The 18,438-nt window shown below is 35.8% G+C and overlaps 1 protein-coding gene across 5 annotated transcripts in view; it reads left to right on the forward strand.

Annotated features, from left to right (window-relative positions):
* Positions 1-18,438, forward strand: part of ANKS1B (ankyrin repeat and sterile alpha motif domain containing 1B) — a 1,177,049-nt gene that overhangs the window by 295,347 nt on the left and 863,264 nt on the right. For all 5 annotated transcript variants that reach the window (XM_053582560.1, XM_053582555.1, XM_053582557.1 and 2 more), the window contains exon 9: positions 15,347-15,490. In XM_053582560.1, the coding sequence (XP_053438535.1) occupies positions 15,347-15,490 (144 nt within the window). The remainder of the gene's footprint in view (positions 1-15,346; positions 15,491-18,438) is intronic.

The following is an 18,438-nucleotide window of genomic DNA, read 5'->3' on the forward strand; positions in this document are numbered from 1 at the left end:
ATAGACGGAAGCTTCAAAGAGAGAGTAAAGGTTAAAAAAACAAGTAGTTTATCTTTAGCTGCACGATTGAACTCTTAACATTTCTGTTTACTGCATGTCTGTTTTGCCTAAATCTTATCACTATTAGTATATGACTTAGGGTTGGGACAGTAGGCTGTGTCTAGCACGTATTGTTTTTAGTACTCAGGGCTAGCAGTGATTCTTGGCTATTCCCTAGATTACTCTGTCCCTAGTGCCTAGCACTTTTAACCCTATGGTCTATCCTACAATAATCTTCATGTAACATCTAGCACATACAGTAGAACTTCTGTAAGTTGACCATCCAAGAGACTACAACAACCTGGTCAGTATACAGAGGTGGTCAATATAAGGAACTAGGAACTGATAATGTACATGTGGTGCATGTCGGGTCTATGAAAATCAGGTCAACTTAAGGAGGTGGTCAATATAGGAAGTCCTACCGTACGTGTGTAAAAACCAGTCAAACCACACCAAAGTGTTATAAGTATTACAGAGGTACTGAAAAAAGGTATTAGAAATACACAAAGAAGGAGCAATTATTTCTCTAGACCCACCAAAAACTATTAAAAACAAGTCTTGAGGGTGGCGCCTGTGGCTCAGTGAGTAGGGTGCCAGCCCCATATGCCGAGGGTGGCGGGTTCAAACCCAGCCCCGCCCAAACTGCAACCAAAAAATAGCCAGGCGTTGTGGCGGGCGCCTGTAGTCCCAGCTGCTCGGGAGGCTGAGGCAAGAGAATCGCGTAAGCCCAAGAGTTAGAGGTTGCTGTGAGCCGTGTGACGCCACGGCACTCTACCCGAGGGCGGTACAGTGAGACTCTGTCTCTACAAAAAAAAAAAAAAAACAAACAAATCTTGAATGACTTAAACTTATCTCAGATAACTTTATACCAGAACAATGTACTTAAAAATTTTTTTTTGATTCATATGATGGTACATATGATTAGGTTACATTGTTGGCATTTTGTAAGGTAAAGTCTGAATTGTAGTTGGGTCCTTCACCCACACATACTCATGCATTGTACTCATTAGGTGGGTGCTTACTGACCTCCCCCCCTTCTTGAACGTGTGTTTATCTCTCACGTGGGCCTGTAGTTGTTAATCTGCTACTTTCCACTTAGTAATGAGTACTTGGGATGCTTGATTTTCCATTCTTGAGATATTTCACTTAGGAGAATGTTCTCCCAATCCTTTCAGGTAAATACAAAAGATGCAAAATCTCCATCTATTTTTATGGCTGAATAGTATCCCATGGTACATATACCACTTAATTAATAAACTTAATTAAGTTTATTAATCCAATCATGTATTAATAGGCACTTGGGCCTTTTCCACCTCTTTGCAATTGTGAATTGACCTGCTATAAACATTTGAGTGGAAATGTCCTTATGGTGAAATGATTTTTTTCTTCTGGGTAGATACCTAATAATGGGATTGTGGGATCAAATGGAAGGTCTACTTTTGGTTCTTTGAGGATTCTTGGTGCCTCTTTCCAAAAAGGCTGTATTAGTTTATAGTCCCACCAACAAAGCATAAGTGAGAACAATGTACTTTTTAAAGTATACAATTAAAGTCAGAACTTAACAATCTATTGTGCAGTATCCATTAAAAATTACTAGACATGAAGAAAAATGAAACCTATGGACATGTGAAAAGTCAGTCAATAAAAATATATCTGGAATTGTATCGTCGATTAAATTTACATTGATGACAATAAAACATTTACTATTCATATGCTTGATATGCTCAGGAGTTTAAAGGAAGAGATCAGTAAATTAGAGAAAGTAGGTATAAAAGGATTCATATGGAACATCTAGTGAGGAAAGTACAATGTGTGAAATGGAGAATAAAGTGAATTAAATTAGCAGCAGATTAGCACTGCAGAAGGAAAGATTAGTGAAATGGAAAATCCTGCAAATGCAAGTATCCAAAATAAAACACAGAAAGATAGCTGATAATAAATTAACAGAGCCTCAGATGTGTAGTTTGAATTTCAGGAGGAGAGAGGAAGTTGGGAATATAAGAGTAACAGAAAAAAAAAAAGATAAACAATGGCTAAAAAGTTTCTCACTTGGATGAAAACTATAAATGCACTGACCCATAAAGCTCAACAAATGACAAGCATGACAAACACAAAGGCATATCATAATTAAGTTGCTGAAATTATACAGAAAATTAGAAAATGGTATGAATTAAATGCACATAAAAACAGAGAATATGAAAATTAGTAGGAGAAGCTAAGCAGTGCTTAGAGGGAGACTTGTAGAATGCAGTTCTTAGGGGAGGAAAGGAAAAAGATCTTAAATCAATGACATAAGTTTCCAGAGTAAGCAATGAGGAAAAAAGAGGAAATTAAACCCAAAGTGAGAAAAATGACTAAAGTAAAAAACAATAAATAGAGTATGAACAACCATCAGAAAAACAGTGCAAAGAAACCAAAAGCTGATCCTTGGTAAAGATGAGTAAGTTTTATAAACCCCTATCTAAGGTGAACAAGAAAAAGGAAGACACGAATTACCAATATCGAGAATAAAATGGGGGATATCAATATAAATCCAAGAGAATTAAAAGGATAATAAAAGAATGATGTGAATGACATTATGCCAATGAATTTGACAATATAGATGGAATGGAAGAATTACTTGAGAGACATGAATTATGAAAAGCGACTCAAGAAGTATATAATCTGAATATACCCATATTAATTAAATAATCCTAATTCATAATTAAATCTTTGCCTAAGGAAACTTTAGACCCAGATAGTTCACTGGTGAAACCCTTTTATAAAACAAAGGGTGAGGCTTGTTCTCAACTTATTTTATAAGGTCAGCATTACGATGATAACAAAAACATTTTTACAAAAACTATAGGTCAATATCACTTATGAACACAGAATCAAAATTCATAACAAATCAACTTCTGCAATACCTTAAAAATATGATGCATAATAACTAAGTGGGTCATATGCCAGAAAAGCAAGTCTACTTTAACAGATACCATCAATTATATAATCTATTATTATAGTAAATAAAGGAATAAAGGGGGAAAACCGTATGATCACATCAGTAATTATAGAATAGCATCTATTAACAGTCAGTGAAGCTAGTGAATGATGCCCCATGAATATATCAACGTACACAGCTATGATTTAATAAAAAATAAATAAATAAATGAAAAAAAAGAATAGCATCTATTTTTGACACAAATGTCCAGTATAGTAAGACTGGAAGAAACTTGCTCAATCTTATAAAAGGCCTTTACAAAAATGCTGGGTAGCTATAGTTTGTACCCAAACTTTCAGTTATTAAGATTAATAAGTTCTGGAGATCAAATGTACAGCCTAGGAACTATATAGTTAGTAACAAGGGATTGTACCCTTGAAATTTGCTGGGAGAGTTGGTCTTCAGTGTTCTTACCACTCGCACAAAATGTGGTAACTATTTGAGGTGAGGGAGATGTTGATTGACTTGGGGGGTAATCACTTTACAATTATGCACGTATCAAAACAATCCATCATACATCTTAAGTATATACAATTTTATTTGTGCCCAGTTTTACACCAGTAAAGCTGGAGGGAAAAAGAAAATTGAAACCATTGAAGTTAAGCTAATAATAATACCATGGAAGGTATTTACCAAAAGCATAAAATAGTATGTTTACTCCTGCAATTTAGCAAGATATGTGCAACACCTGTACACTGAAGACTATAAAAACATTATTGATGGAAATTAAAGAAAACCTAATATATGGGAGGATGTACCATGTTCATGAATTGTTCTTCCCAAGTTGTACTATGTATTCAATGCAATCTGAAGCAAAATCAAAGCAGGCTTTTTTTTTAAGATATTGACAGGCCTGTTCTAAAATTTATATTCAAATGTGGAGAACCTAGAATGCCCAAAACAATTTTGAAAAAGCACAAATTGGGACGATTCTCTGATTTCAGACTTAGAGTCTGTCGATCTGGAGAGTTCTGCAGCAGACCCACACAAGTATGGTCAATTGACTTCCAAAAAAGCTGCAGAGCACTTCAATGGGGCAAAGATAATCTGTTCAACTAATGGGGATGACTTCTATCCATAAAAAACTAAAATGGACCTCAACACTTCCCTCACGCCCTTATATGAAAATTAACTCTGAACAAACACTATCATGTAAAATCAAGAATGTTAAACTTACAGAATGAAATATAGGTAAATATCTTTGCAAGTTTGAGATTTCTTAGATATCGGAATCAAAGGTTTCTTAGATATTGCATCAAAAGTTCAAAGGATGTAGGGTTAGAATACTCTTACAACTCAACAAAAAGTTATCAAACAACCCAATAAAAGTATGCAAAGGATTTGAGCTGGTACTTCAGAAAAGGGAATATAAATAACCTCCAAGCATCGTAATCACAAAAATGCAAATTAAAAGCACTATTGTAACACTGCATACCTATCAGACTGGCTAACATTGAGAGTTGTTAAGAATGTGGAGCTACTGGAACTCTCACACACAGCTCATGGGAATGTGAAAACATCCACTTTGGAAAACATTTGGTGATTCTTTAAGAACTTTAACATGCACTTGCTGTGTGACCTAGCCTATGTACTCAAGAGAAGCAGAAACTTCTGTGTACAAACAGACTTTAACATGAATATTCCTGGCAATTTTTTCATAATGGCCTTGAACTTAAAACAACTCCAACATCCATCCACAGATGAATGTATAAATAAATGTTGGCATATCCACACCATAGAATACTCCTTTGCATTAAAAAGACGTAAACTACTGATACGTGACACACAGGATTGAATCTCAAAAATGTTATACTGAATGAAAGATACTAAACATAAAATGTATACTTTGTGATTCCATTTTTGTGAATTTCCAAATAAGACATTTAGTATTGTGGGGGACAAAATACTTCTGGGGCTATGGGTAGAGGAACATTGATAGGGAAGGGGTACAAGGCAAGCTTGTGGTGAGAGCAATGTTCTATATCTTGATTGTGGTGGTGACTGTACAAGTATATATGTTTAAAATGGGCGTATGTGGTCTTCCTCACCTCTACTTCATGAGAGGGACCCACTTCCATCTCTCTTCAGAAGTGCTCTAAGCTTTCTCTTTGTTCTTAAATAAAAGTTCTCTTTGTTACACTGAAAAATGAAATAAAACCAAATGGGCATATGTTATGCATGTAAATCATACTTCAACAAATTTGACTTTAAAAAAGAAGTAAATGTTTAGCAAAATAGTATTATATTTGTTTTTCTAAAACAGAACTGTCATGAGAATAGTTTAGTTTTTCAAAAGGTATTCATTTTGCCTTCTGTACTGAATCTTGCCAAAAAAAACTAAACAAAGCTTAAGTAAACTTTGTAAGGTAACATTAACAGAAATTAGCTTCTGCCTATTGTGCATAAACCTGGAATTCATTTAGATTTTTCTTTCCTTTCTAATTTTGTCATAAGAAACAGTATTAATTACTAGGTCAGAGTCACATAAAAGAACAAAGGTTTTAAGAGACAATAAAAACATAGAAATTGTTATCATAGGGTAGCAAACCAAAGGCATTCTTCTTTGAAGTTTCCCAGAAGACTGCAAAAGATGTCAAATATGTAAATAGTAGGCAGGGACAAAATGTGTTGGAACTGAGCTTTTTAGGGGAATTACAATGTCCCATGTAATATTAAAAAGAGAATGATTCTCTTTGGTTTATCCTTCAATATCCTTGCAACTACAATAATTGCTTTCATAGCAATTCTCTACATCAATAAATGTGAACTACAGTTGACACTGTCAAATTCTTAAGTTTAAAATATCACCACACAGTCACATCATTTTTGTGTGTGGGTGTTAGGAGGCATACTCATCATGCTTGTTTTTCTTTTTTTTTTTGGCCGGGGCTGGGTTTGAACCCGCCACCTCTGGCATATGGGACCCGCGCCCTACTCCTTGAGCCACAGGCACCGCCCCATCATGCTTGTTTTTCTTCTTCCTTTCTTTCCCTTGCTGATACAAATGCAGTTTAGGATTCCTACTTAACTTTCAGTGAATCTGAGAGAAATTTTATTGTTTTGGAAGACATAAAGGTTGCTGCTTTTGTGAATTCACTAACCTGGAGCAAATAGTTATGGAGAAAAGATAGTAGAGGGTAGCCTTGCAGAATAATTTTCAGAAAAATGTAAACAGATGTTTAGTGTTAATAAGCTTATAGAAATAAGCTTAGCATATTTGGTGCTAAGTTTTCTGAGCATCACTAAAGTATTAAACTGTGGCATGTGACCTCTCTCTTTCTTTGAGTGATACAATCACTGACCCATCACCTATTTGATTTTCGTCACTCTCATAGTGTTGGCATCACTAAACCAGCTTAATGCTATATTTTATTCTTTTCACTGCCCTAATAGTCCCTTATTCTGTGGGAAGAAATAGACACCAAGAATTTGTTTCTTCTTGGTGGAAGGGGAGAGGAAAAGCATCCTTGAACCCAACCATCATTAGAGGGAGAAAAATACTGATGGGGGAAGATGATGGGTTAAGGTGTGCAATTAAAATTCCGTGCTCTTTTTCCACTATAAAGTTTTTAGTAACATTGTGCACTAATGGTTCGCATGAATTTTTTTTATTTAAATGAAATCAAATAGATGTTGAATTCAAACTAGATGAATACAGTGGGGGCAAGTGGAGTCAGGGAACAAAGAACACTAAGCTCTGGGTTACAGTTAAATTCACCAATGAGAATGTTGATGTTAATTAGATATTTTTGAGGGGAAGCTGGCATTGGTTCATTCATTTTCTCAGTCATTCATTTAATACATATATCGTGAATAGTCCTTTAATGTGGTAGACTAAGCACTGGGCTTGTGGTAGCTAACCCAACAGATAACTCTGCAATCACGCTTCTTTTAACTGAGTAGAGATAGGAGATACTGAATCCAAGTCACACAAGTGATTGTAAATTATAACTGTGATAATTACCAGCCATGTGGTCCAAGGCTGATAGGACTCACCAGTATGAAGAACCCAAGGTTCTTTTATTTTTTTGCTTTGCTGTGTATGTCTTCTAGTTCCAAGAACACTTCATGGCCCATGACAGCTGCTCTGGCTCCAGCCATTTCATTAGCATTCCAATCAGCAGAAAGAGGAAGAGGAGGATGAGGGGTATCTCATGGTTGTAACTTGAATATTTGGTCACACCTACCTGCAACAGAGGCTGGGGAATGTGGTATTTATTCAAAGTGCACATGTGCTGAGCTTAAAGTTGGGGTTTTGTTACTATGGAAGAGGGATAGGTGCTTTATTACTAAGATAAGGGGAAGAGGAGAGAAGGTCTATTGAGAGATGTGTAATAGTCTCTGCCAGAGAAAACCACCCATGCTAAGAGAAAGTTTGCTATGTTCGGGGGTTCGGGGGAAGGAAGAGACAAGTGTACTGTATGTAAATGTCATGAGAAAAGGGTGATCAGATCACAGGGGTGGGACAGACTAGAGAGGCACGTAAAGGTGGGTCACACATATAGCCTCTGGATCATGTTAAGAGCTCTGAATTTTATCTGAAAAACAATGAGAAACTATTGAAGGATTTTAAGGAAGAAGGTAACTGGTAACATTCTCATAAGAAAACAGGATTTCTCTGGTCACTTTATGGAGTTAGGTTAAACACAACATTGGCAATACTTAAGTTTAAAATGAGTATGAAGTTAGCCTTTGGCACACAACTGAACATTGGTGAATTTACCCTGAGAAAGTCATCAGAAAAGGGTACAAATTCTGGAAGGATATTCACCGAATATTATGGTGGAAGTGAAGTTAGAAAAGCTTCACCTTCTTACTCACAAATTCTTATTTGAATGATTTGTTTTATAATAATCGTGTATTACTTTAATTTTATAAAAAATCAATAAAGCCATTTCACGTTTGGAAAACAAAGACCTAAAGACCTGTAGCTCTGCTGTCAAGTAGCCCAGATGGCGGACCTGTTCCAAGTTGTCCTGTGCTTGCTGTTTCTGTGGCTGACTCCCTCCTGGATCCTGCCTTCGTGCCTGTCCCTTTGTGTGGACAGTCTCGAGCATCTACTACCCCTTTGAATGATTCTGCTAATTAGGAGATTGCTCTGTGGGGTGGTAGAGAGATAAACAGGACCCAGAGTTTGCGAACTTGGATTGTAGTCTGGCCTCATTTGGGGAATGATCTTGCAAGTTAAGTAACATCTTGAGCATTAGTTTCTTTTCTTTTAAAATAATCCTTATTCTACTTTATTGGACTATTCTATATGCCAAAACAAATGGCGATTAAGCACCATTATACAATATTTATGCACACACACACACACCTCTCATAGGGAGATCCCATTTCTTCAATATGAGGCTGATGTAATTGTTCTTTTCCCCGCCAATGTAACAAAGAGAGATTTTGTTTAGGAAGAACAAAGAGAAAATTTAGAGCACTTCAGAGAAAGTCGGAAGTGGATCCCTCTCATGAAGGAGCAGAGGTGAGGGAGATGGAGACTCAAGGGTATAAATAGCCTCTCTATTTCAAATTGGCTGCAAGTCTTTCATTGGCCTGCCTGAGCCTCCAGGCAGTATTGCCCTTTTCTATTGGTCATTGACTCTCTCTTTCTATTGGTTGTTCATTACCTAGGTTACTTCATACCCATTCCTATGGGCCCTCCAGACTTGCTGGTTCAGCAGGCCAGGTTTTACTCCCTATTCCCCTTTAAACTCCTTTTTATTCTCCTCCTGAGAAAACCTGAAATCTTAAAGGGAAAATGGACTAGGACTGCTTTCAGCTATTTCCTGCTGTCAAAATGGGGAGTTGGCCTACTATCTGCAACCCCCCTCCTGCTCTGAAGGGTTTGGGAGGTGGTAGGGGTGGGTGGAAGTTTCTGGACATTTGGTCAAAGGTTCCATCAGGGTTTGCTGGAATCCCTGCATCACCATCACCTTGGTGCAGAGCCGCTGGAGCCTGGAAGACACGAACTTAGTGATGAGGGAGCAAGCAGAGTCTAGACATTAAGAAAAGGATGATCATAATTACAGGCCCAATGAAAGGACATAGAAAGAAAGGTTTCTTTAAATCACATATTCTCAAGGGATGTACCTTTAAGAGAGTCTGTTTTTGGTTTGGAGGGTTTTTTGTTGTTGTTGTTCCCTACCCCATGAAAGCTCCTCTTACCTTCTCCCCCTTTAAAACCTCAGAGGCCTAAGCCAGCTCTCCATGTGGGGAATCCATATTCGACTTTACCCTGTCACTCCCAGCAGCTCCCTGAGCTGTTTTTTTTTGTACAGGGGCTGGTGAGGGAACAACTTGTTTCGCCTCTTTCCTGGGAGAGCCTCCTCTTACCAGGGGAGAGAACAAAGCCCGGGTAAGCAACTTCAGGTTTGCACATTTGAACTTTTTCCTTTGACATGTTAAATTCTTTCTCTTAAGAAATTTAACCCCTATAGCATAAGAATATGGGCAAAGGGCCAAGGGAGGGGAAGGGAGGGGGGAAGTCAAGGTGGAGGTGGGGCCACACCTACGGTGCATCTTAGAATGGGTACAGGCGAAACCTACTAAATGCAGAATACAAACGTCTACATATAATAACTAAGAAAATGCCATGTTTGAACAGTTTGATGAGAGTATTTCAGATTGTATATGAAACCAGCACATTGTACCCCTTGATTGTACAAATGTACACAGCTATGATTTAACAATAAAAATAAATAAAAAGAAATTTAACCCCTGTCTAGTATTCTCATCTGAAGATTTAGATGAGGGGCTACAGAGTAGTAAGTCATCTACATACAGAATAAAGGCACTTGGAAGAGCCAAGTTCAGTGATTTAATTGTTCTTGAAAGTATTTTTCTTTGAACTCAAATTTGTCTCCCCCTGGTATTTATATATTGCTTTTTTCATTTGCAACAATGTAGAATTGGTTCTGTCTGTCTTCTATATTATTATCATGTAATCACCAAGAAAGCAAACAGCCTTGAACTGTATAGATTTAGGTCTGTCTATTCTTTCCACAAAAATTTTCACTTTTTTTTTTGAATTATAGGAACACAGTTGGGGCTTGAGTAAAAAGCTTCAAAGACATTTGAAGTAAGGGAAGCCCTCTGAATTTAAGTGTATCCAGATGGCTTCTTTCTTATATATATAATTGAAGATTATATTTGGTTTGATAAAAGTCTTTACATGACATCTTTAATTGTAAAGAAATGAAGTTAAAAATTATGGTTTTATACAGCCAGTTTATGTACTGTCTTTAGGGGGCAGTGCTAACTCACTGATAAATTTCCTCATTTCTGCTAAAGCTACTGGTAATGGTTAATATAAAATAAAACTCAAATAGCAATGATATTTGTGATACAATTATATACAGCCCTTAATATTAGTAAAATTTTCTAGATAGTCAAGTGAAAATGATAATTTGAAGTTCATTCATTCCATAATTCATTCAATAAATATTGTTGCATTGTGTACAGCACATTGTCAGGGATACAGATATGAATAGGGCAGTGTTTTCTTTCAAATGATTTACTTCACTGGCGTAAGTGAGCCACACTTGTGTGTGCGTGTACGTGTGTGCACCCACATGAGCATTTTGCATGTATATGCAGCTCTTTCAAGATAAAAAAAATAAAAATAGCAGTAGTTATTATTTATGTGCTTATCACCATCAGCAATTTTAATCACATGCAGCCCTTTAAAATATTATTACACCTTCTTTTGCATAGAAGAAAACTGAGTCTTAATAAGTATTAATAAGATTATGTGATTTGCTCAAACTCCATCATCTCAGAAGTGGCAGACCTAAGACGTGGTGTATGTCTATTTGACTTCAAAGCCAATGCTTTTTGCTTCTGTGCCATCCACAGTCCCCAGGTGTATGTGAAATGACAAAATTCACACACTCACACAAAGAGCTGTAGACATTCAGAAGGGAGTGACATCATTTATGTTTGTGGGAAATCTGGAAAATTTTATGTAAGGGATAAAATCTGAACTGTATTTTGAATCAGTGGGATTATATGACAATAATAGCAACAGAATGGTAGTTAACATTGATTAAAAGCTTATTATGGTGTCAGGCACTTTATATTCATTACCTCTTTTAATTATCTGGAAAAAAAAAAACCTCAGGGGGATCCTACTCTGTTATTATCCATAGATAAGGCAAGTGAGATGGACAGTGGTCATATCTGCTGAAAACCACACAGCTAATAAGTAGAACAGTTGAAACGTGAATTAGCTCTAATTTTAGATCATAAACTCTCAGTCACTACACTGTGCTGTGCAGACATGTGGAAGGCCTGAATAAAAGCAAGGAGCATGATGAGGTAAGGGGGAATAATCCCGCCTGGTTATGATCTGGGGTGAAGGTAGTGGAATAAGATAAAAGGCTGAAAGTAGCTTGACTGGAGAAGCCAGCTTAAGGAATTGATGTATTATTTATGTTGCAATGGGAAATAATTGGAGATTTATGAGCAGGGAAGAGACATAAAATTTTTCTTTGAGAAGGAGAAAGAGATGAAAAAGGTCCACCATATGATGGGTTTAAATCATTGAAGTACTTTTAACAAAATAGAAAAGAACTGAATAACCTATAAATTACTGAGAGTTCATGGCCAAGTATACAATGGTTTGTAGTGCCTTGCTGTGTCCACATTGATGGACCATTAGCTGATCTTGAGTTGGTGAAAGAGATACAGTTTTCATTGTTTTTTAAAATTCTTGTGGACAGCTTGACCACCTGTATAGATTCTCTTGTTAGATTAAGGGTTTGGACTTACTTGATTTTTCTCCCAGAGGTTTGTAGGATCAAAAATCTCTAAGGCAGTGGTTCTCAACCTTCCTTTTTTTTTTTGGCCGGGGCTGGGTTTGAACCCGCCACCTCTGGCATATGGGACCGGCGCCCTACTCCTTGAGCCACAGGCACCGCCCTCTCAACCTTCCTAATACCTCCTAAGGCAGCCACGCTTTAATACAGTTACTCATGTTGTGGTGACCCCAACCATAAAATTATTTTCGTTGCTACTTCATAACTGTAATTTTGCTACTGTTATGAATTGTAATGTAAATATCTGATATGCAGGGTGTGTTTTCATTGTTACAAAGGGGTCGCGGCCCACAGGTTGAGAACCCCTGCTCTAAGTAATCACCTTTTGTTTTACTGATTTGAGAACTGTGTTATTTAGGAAAGTATTGATTGCTGTGTACCAAATTACAGAGACTTTCTGTGGCTGTTACAGGTGCCAAAATGCTCTTAGGTGTCTCTCCTATAGCAAAAACATACTCACCAAATATACCTCTTTTATTTAAACTGCTAATACATCAGCTTGGTTTTTCAGCATGTGAGGGATGTATAGGAGGTATCCAGCGGGTAATGTGAAAAATAGAGACAAACATGGCTGGACACTTCCCAGACATCCCCCATAATCGTCTTTTATGGGATCTTGTGCCAACTGGGAGGTCATGAAATGTGGTGATCATGGGGGTGGGAGCTCTATCGTCTGGTAGCCTGGGTTAAAATTCTTTTTCTGCTACTTACCAGCTCTGTGACCTCGGACCTTTTTTTAATTTTCAAATGTGTTTTATTGTATTTGAGAACTAATGATAGTCACATCAATTATTTGCCATTTTTAATATATTATGGTACAATTCACAATAACGTAGAGGGGTATTTTAAATATTTTGCTAGTATAGTAATCATTTTGTTTATTTTTTCATTTTTTAAAATATTTTCATTCAGGTTAATGTAAGGGTAAAAATGATTGGGTTACATTGTGCTTCTAAGTTAAAGTTCAAGTTGTAGTTGAGGCAGTTGAACCCTCCCTCCAGGGTGTGCTGTCCACCCTCACAATGTGTCCGTCAGGGGAAAGCTACCAATACCCCTGCCTTTGGGTTTTCTCTATCCTCTGTGTCTTATTTTCTCCTTCTATATTATGAGGCAAAAAAATATTTAACTCAAAAGTGCTAATGTGGGATTCAAATAATTAACGAGCAATAATCCTATGGCACTTCAAGTTATGTAGCAAGTTCTGAGTAAAACTTCAGCATCATCATTATTGTATTTTACAGACAGTAACTGAGAAAATATTTAATTTCATTCTTTGTTACTGATAATTGAAAAGGGGAAAGTTAAGAAGTAAATGCAGAAAAACAAATTTGTCTACATAGAAAACAGAAAGTCTTCTGTTCTGCTTTTTAAGAACAACAATTTTGGGAGGAGAGTGCTAGTCACAATCCAATAGATAGAAAATCTTTATTAACTTCGGCAATCATGATCAATCAGTGTTGTGTTGAACTCTACATTCTGAAGATCTTTAGACAAATTCTCTTTTTATTTATACATCTTTTTTTAAAAAAGAATTCTGTCTGGTAAGCATTCAGCAGGATCTTAGAATATGGAATCCTTACTTCAGTTTCTGTAAAATTTCTTGCATTTATTTATTTATTTTATTTATTTTGAGACAGAGTCTCACTCTGTTGCACTGGGTAGAGTGCCATGGCACCATAGCCCACAGCAACCTTAAACTCTTGGGCTCAAGAAATCCTCTTGCCTCAGCCTCCCAAGTAGCTGAGACTATAGGCATCTGCCACAATGCTATGCTAGTTTTTTTTTATTTTTAGGCATGGGGTCTTTCTGCTCTTTCTCAGGCTGGTCTTGAACTCCTGGACTTGGGCAGTCCACCTGTCTGGGTCCCACGGAGTGCTAGGATTACAGGCATGAGCCACCACACCCAGCTTCTTGTTTTATTTCTTTGATCTTTCCATCTCGAATCTTTTTAATTTTTGGAATTCTTATTGTTTGATACCATAGTTTTCTTAACTTTCAACCTCTCTTCATCTTTTGTTCTGTTTGGGGGGAAATTTATTCAGACATATATTTGAACCCTTGTTGGATTTTATGTATTTATTTATTTTGTAGCATTCTGTTTTTGTTTCATGGATGCAAGTATCTTTTTTCTCTTTGCAAAAACTATTTGTAAATTTTTTTGCATATTTATTTTGGTCTCTGTTAGAGGCTTTCTTTAAATATGTGGTTATTATTTAGCTAAATATTAGGAACTATTTATATATGCAGAGCTTGTTGAAAGGCAGACTTTATAGTAAAGATTAAGACATAGAACCCATCATTTTGCTGGGTATCTATAGGTCTTTTTGAGGGGACGGAGGTCAATTTTTACAGAGATGTATACTAGTTGTCTCCCTGGAGGATATAACCTGCCATATTCTCTAAGGCAAATATGGGAAGACACTGAGCAAGTTGGAAATCTTTATTTACTACTTAGATATTAATTGCTTTGGATTTAGAAAGGCTCGTCTCTGCTTATATCACTTCTTAGAATTCATAATCCATTTGCTTCAACTTCTTCAAAAAATAAACGTCTGGGGCGATGCCTGTGACTCAAAGGAGTAGGGCGCTGGCCCCATATGCCGGAGGTGGTGGGTTCAAACCCAGCCCCGGCCAAAAACTGCAAATAAATAAGTAAAATAAAAATAAACCTGTAATTGCTTGCCAATGGTGAAGGTTTAGTTTCCTGTCTGGGTGAAAGGAAATGAGTCTAAGGGTCTAATTCCTTCTGAGATGGAGTCTCCATCCTTCACAAACAGCCAAGTCTGCCCTTTCCCCCATGAAGTCATGTATCTTTCTGTGTTCTCAAGTTTGCTAAACCAGGTAAGTCCTACCCATCTGTTATTCAAAATTACCCATCATTATCCAAAAGCTTTCTCAGTACCACTCACCTGCTAGCTTCTCTCCTGTCATCCTTATCGTTATATTTTAAACATTTTGACAAATCTTTTACTATCACGTTAGCAGGATTCAGGGGTAACAATAGCAAATATGTATGCTCAACATGGAAGTCTGATTATGAGTCATGAAATCATTATCCTTATTATATGCATGATATAAAATTTTATGAGCTTGCTTTTGGTGACATTATCAAAGAAATAGGGTTTTCAGCAATTTTGATTTTAATAAAGTATTACCATATTCTTCTTCTGACGGTAGTCTTCCTTAATTTTATGCACATACCTAAATTCTTATTAAACCTTAAGATTTTTATCATTTGTTGCTATGCAGATTTATTCCTGAGTCATTACCATGTTCTGTTTTTCATTATGAACTTTCTAAACTTCACATTTTATGTCGTACTTAGTCTTTTCCCTTTTAAATTGAATTATACACATTTTTGGCTCAGGCCCCTGGCATAGCCATGTTACTGTGGCAAGCAGTGAATGGATGTTTGTTTGCTAAGATACACCACAAGTAATTTATGTACTTTAACTGATGTTGAGATATCTAAATAATACTGATATAATATATTGGTATAATATAAATTTAATTTCAGAGAACTTCATCTACAATAAATTTGTCGCCAGGAGAAGTGGAAGAAGAAGATGATGATGAAAATACGTGTGGGCCTTCAGGACTCTGGGAAGCATTAACTCCTTGTAATGGATGTAGGAACCTTGGCTTCCCCATGCTTGCACAGGTAAAGGTTTGCTTTTAATAAGGTACAAAAAAAAAAAAAAAAGCTAAAAATGATCATGTTTTTAAAATTAAGTCTCCGACCCCCGGAAAGTTAAATTAGTATTTCGTTCACTTTGTGATTTTTTTCCTTCTATTAAAGTGTCAAGTAAAACGGACTTATAACTGGCTGTGTGTGTTTGTGCATATGAAAAGGGAAAATGTGTGGAATTTTTAGTTTTTTAGCTGGTTATGATGCAGAAAAGTTGTTTTGTTTATGGGGTTTTAATACGTATGATCCAGAAGCATATCATTTTAAAGAATGCTATTTTTATTTTATTTGATTTTTTTGACTTTTTTTTATTGTTTTAGGTTCATGGAGGGTATAAAGAAGTAGGTTACTCTGATTGTGTTTGTTAGGTAAAGTCCCTCTTATAATTGTGTCCTGCTCCTAAGAGGTGTGCGATACTTTGTAACCCTCAAGCTCTCTCCTTCCTCCCCTCTCTCCCCACCTTGAATTGATTTGAGTTTTTCTCTTAGGAGGGTAAGTGTTAGATCGTTTACTGGCTTCATATTAGAATTGAGTACATTGGATTCTTGGCATTCCAGATCTATCCAGGTTAATACTAAAGATGTAAAATCTCCATCTTTTTAAATGGCTGAACAGTATTCCATGGTAGACGTGTATCACAGTTTGTTAATCCATTCCTGGGTTGGTAGGCATTTACTTTTCTAGTGGGCATTTAGTGGGCTAATGTTGTTTCCACATTTTGGTGATTGTAAATTGAGCTAAGATAAACAGTCTAGTAAGAATGCTATTTTAAAAAGTAATTAAAAGTAATCTAAAGATATAGTTACAAGGAAGCATATTCGGGCTCTTTAAAAACATGGCTAGGATACATTTTTCTCAGTACAGTGAAAACATTGTAGAATAAAAGTGAAAACTATTAAATATTTTAAAATACAATCCAAGAATGAAACCAGAACACTAACATCTCAACTATCAGTTTAAAATCATTTCACTATGCATTAAATCAACTTTCAATTCTGTAGCATCGCCTTCAAATTCCTGTTGTGCGAGATGGGCCATTAACCTTTAGAGGAGTTTCCGAAATGAGCAAAATATTCCCTAGTTAGGCAATTGGAAGCCACAGTGAAAATCTCTATGTGCAAGATGAACAAGAAGTTAACAGGAAAGATTATCCTGTTAAAAGGTTAACTATATAGAACGTGGGTAGAAATAACAGTCTAGGACAGAAAAAAAAACTCAATTATCCAGAAGCATTCTGTCTCAGAAATATTTTTTTCTGTTTTGTAACAACGAACCCATCATGTTTTTCACATGTCTGTATCACAATTTGATCATAGCCACTGAAATTCCAATATTGATTTGTTGTGAAAAGCTGAATAGCCTATTCAAATCAATATATGGGACTTAAAAAAAATCTCTTCATAGGACTTCAGACAGTTTATTCTAAACTTTATAAAACTGTTGTCAATATACCCTGGACTGTGAGTACCACACTGGTAGAGATTCAGCCTTCTGATGTACACTATGTAGGGCTAATGCCAGCAATCCTGGCAAATAATTAGAATTAAGTAATAGTTGACCGAATTAGTGAAAAAATGTGTACATTCTAGAGTTTCATGTTATCAATTAACATTTTCACATGTAGATTTTACTTCATACCTACAGTGATAAAAGGGAAAGGAATTAATATGCTTGCTTTTGTATTTTACCATAACCCCTCATCTGCTTAAAAGTTTACCAGTAATTGAATATTTTACCCTATTTTTCCTCTCATAAAACTAATGTCTTTGTAAGATACATTTTTAAAATAGTTACTTTATGTAATATCTTCAAAACCAGAATTTTTGGAGCAAAATCAAGTTAACAGGACTCTAACTGTAACAGCCAGATTATTCTGCTAATCAAAAAGCCATCAATAATATGATTATATCTGATTTTCCATCACTCTACTAATATTTTTTAAATTTAATTTTATTATTAGGGTTGGTAGTATTTTGTTTGGGGTTTATAATTTTTTAACATTAGATTTTTTTCTAATGTTTGGCCATTTGTCTTTGAAGTCTGGAATTATGTCAATACATTTATCAGTTCCTAAGATATTCTACATTTACTACAAAATATTTTCCAATCTTTAGCTTTTCTTTTCCTCTTAACATACAAATATGTCATTTCGTTTTTTAAATTAGTGCATTCAGAAAAATCCCCAGTCCTATTTTTTTATTTGATTTGTCTCACTTGAAATTCCTTTTGATATAAACTCCAGATATGCCCCTTATGTTTTTTTACTTGTGGATACATCTAGTTTTTCTGTAATTTTCCATTGAGCAATAACTCACATTCCTCTCCTCAGGTCTCATCCTATTCATTTTGGATTTACTTCTGAAGCCTTGTTTATTTCTGCTTCCCTCTTTTTTCATAAAACTACATGACTCAGTGTTGATATTGTTATTACATTAAAACTATTAGCTAGCCTGGTTTCTTGCTTTAGGAAATCTATATTATACATAATTACTATGTTGAGTTTAAAAAGTATGACTGTTGGGATTTTAATTTATGTTGTGTTAAGTCTATAAATTTACTTGAGAGGTAATATGTCTTTTTACTGGATTTAATGTAATATACCAGCCATAGGACTATCTCACTAATGTTTTTCTTACTATAAATTCCTAAGAATGTGTGTGAGTGTGTATATGTGTCTGTGAATATTATTGTTAATAGGTTTTCCTTTAGCACTTACATGTATACATTGCAAAAATATATATTTTTTTTTTTTTCTTTATTTTTTTTTGGCCGGGGCTAGGTTTGAACCCACCACCTCCGGCATATGGGGCAAAAATATATTGAAAAACTACAAATATTTTTGCAATAAAAATACGTAAATATATACATATATACAATTTGCAGCCTCTTTGAATTCATCTACTCTTTTAGTTCATCGCCTA

This window comes from Nycticebus coucang, chromosome 3 (genome assembly GCF_027406575.1).
Source record: "Nycticebus coucang isolate mNycCou1 chromosome 3, mNycCou1.pri, whole genome shotgun sequence".
NCBI classification, from domain to species: Eukaryota; Metazoa; Chordata; class Mammalia; order Primates; family Lorisidae; genus Nycticebus; species Nycticebus coucang.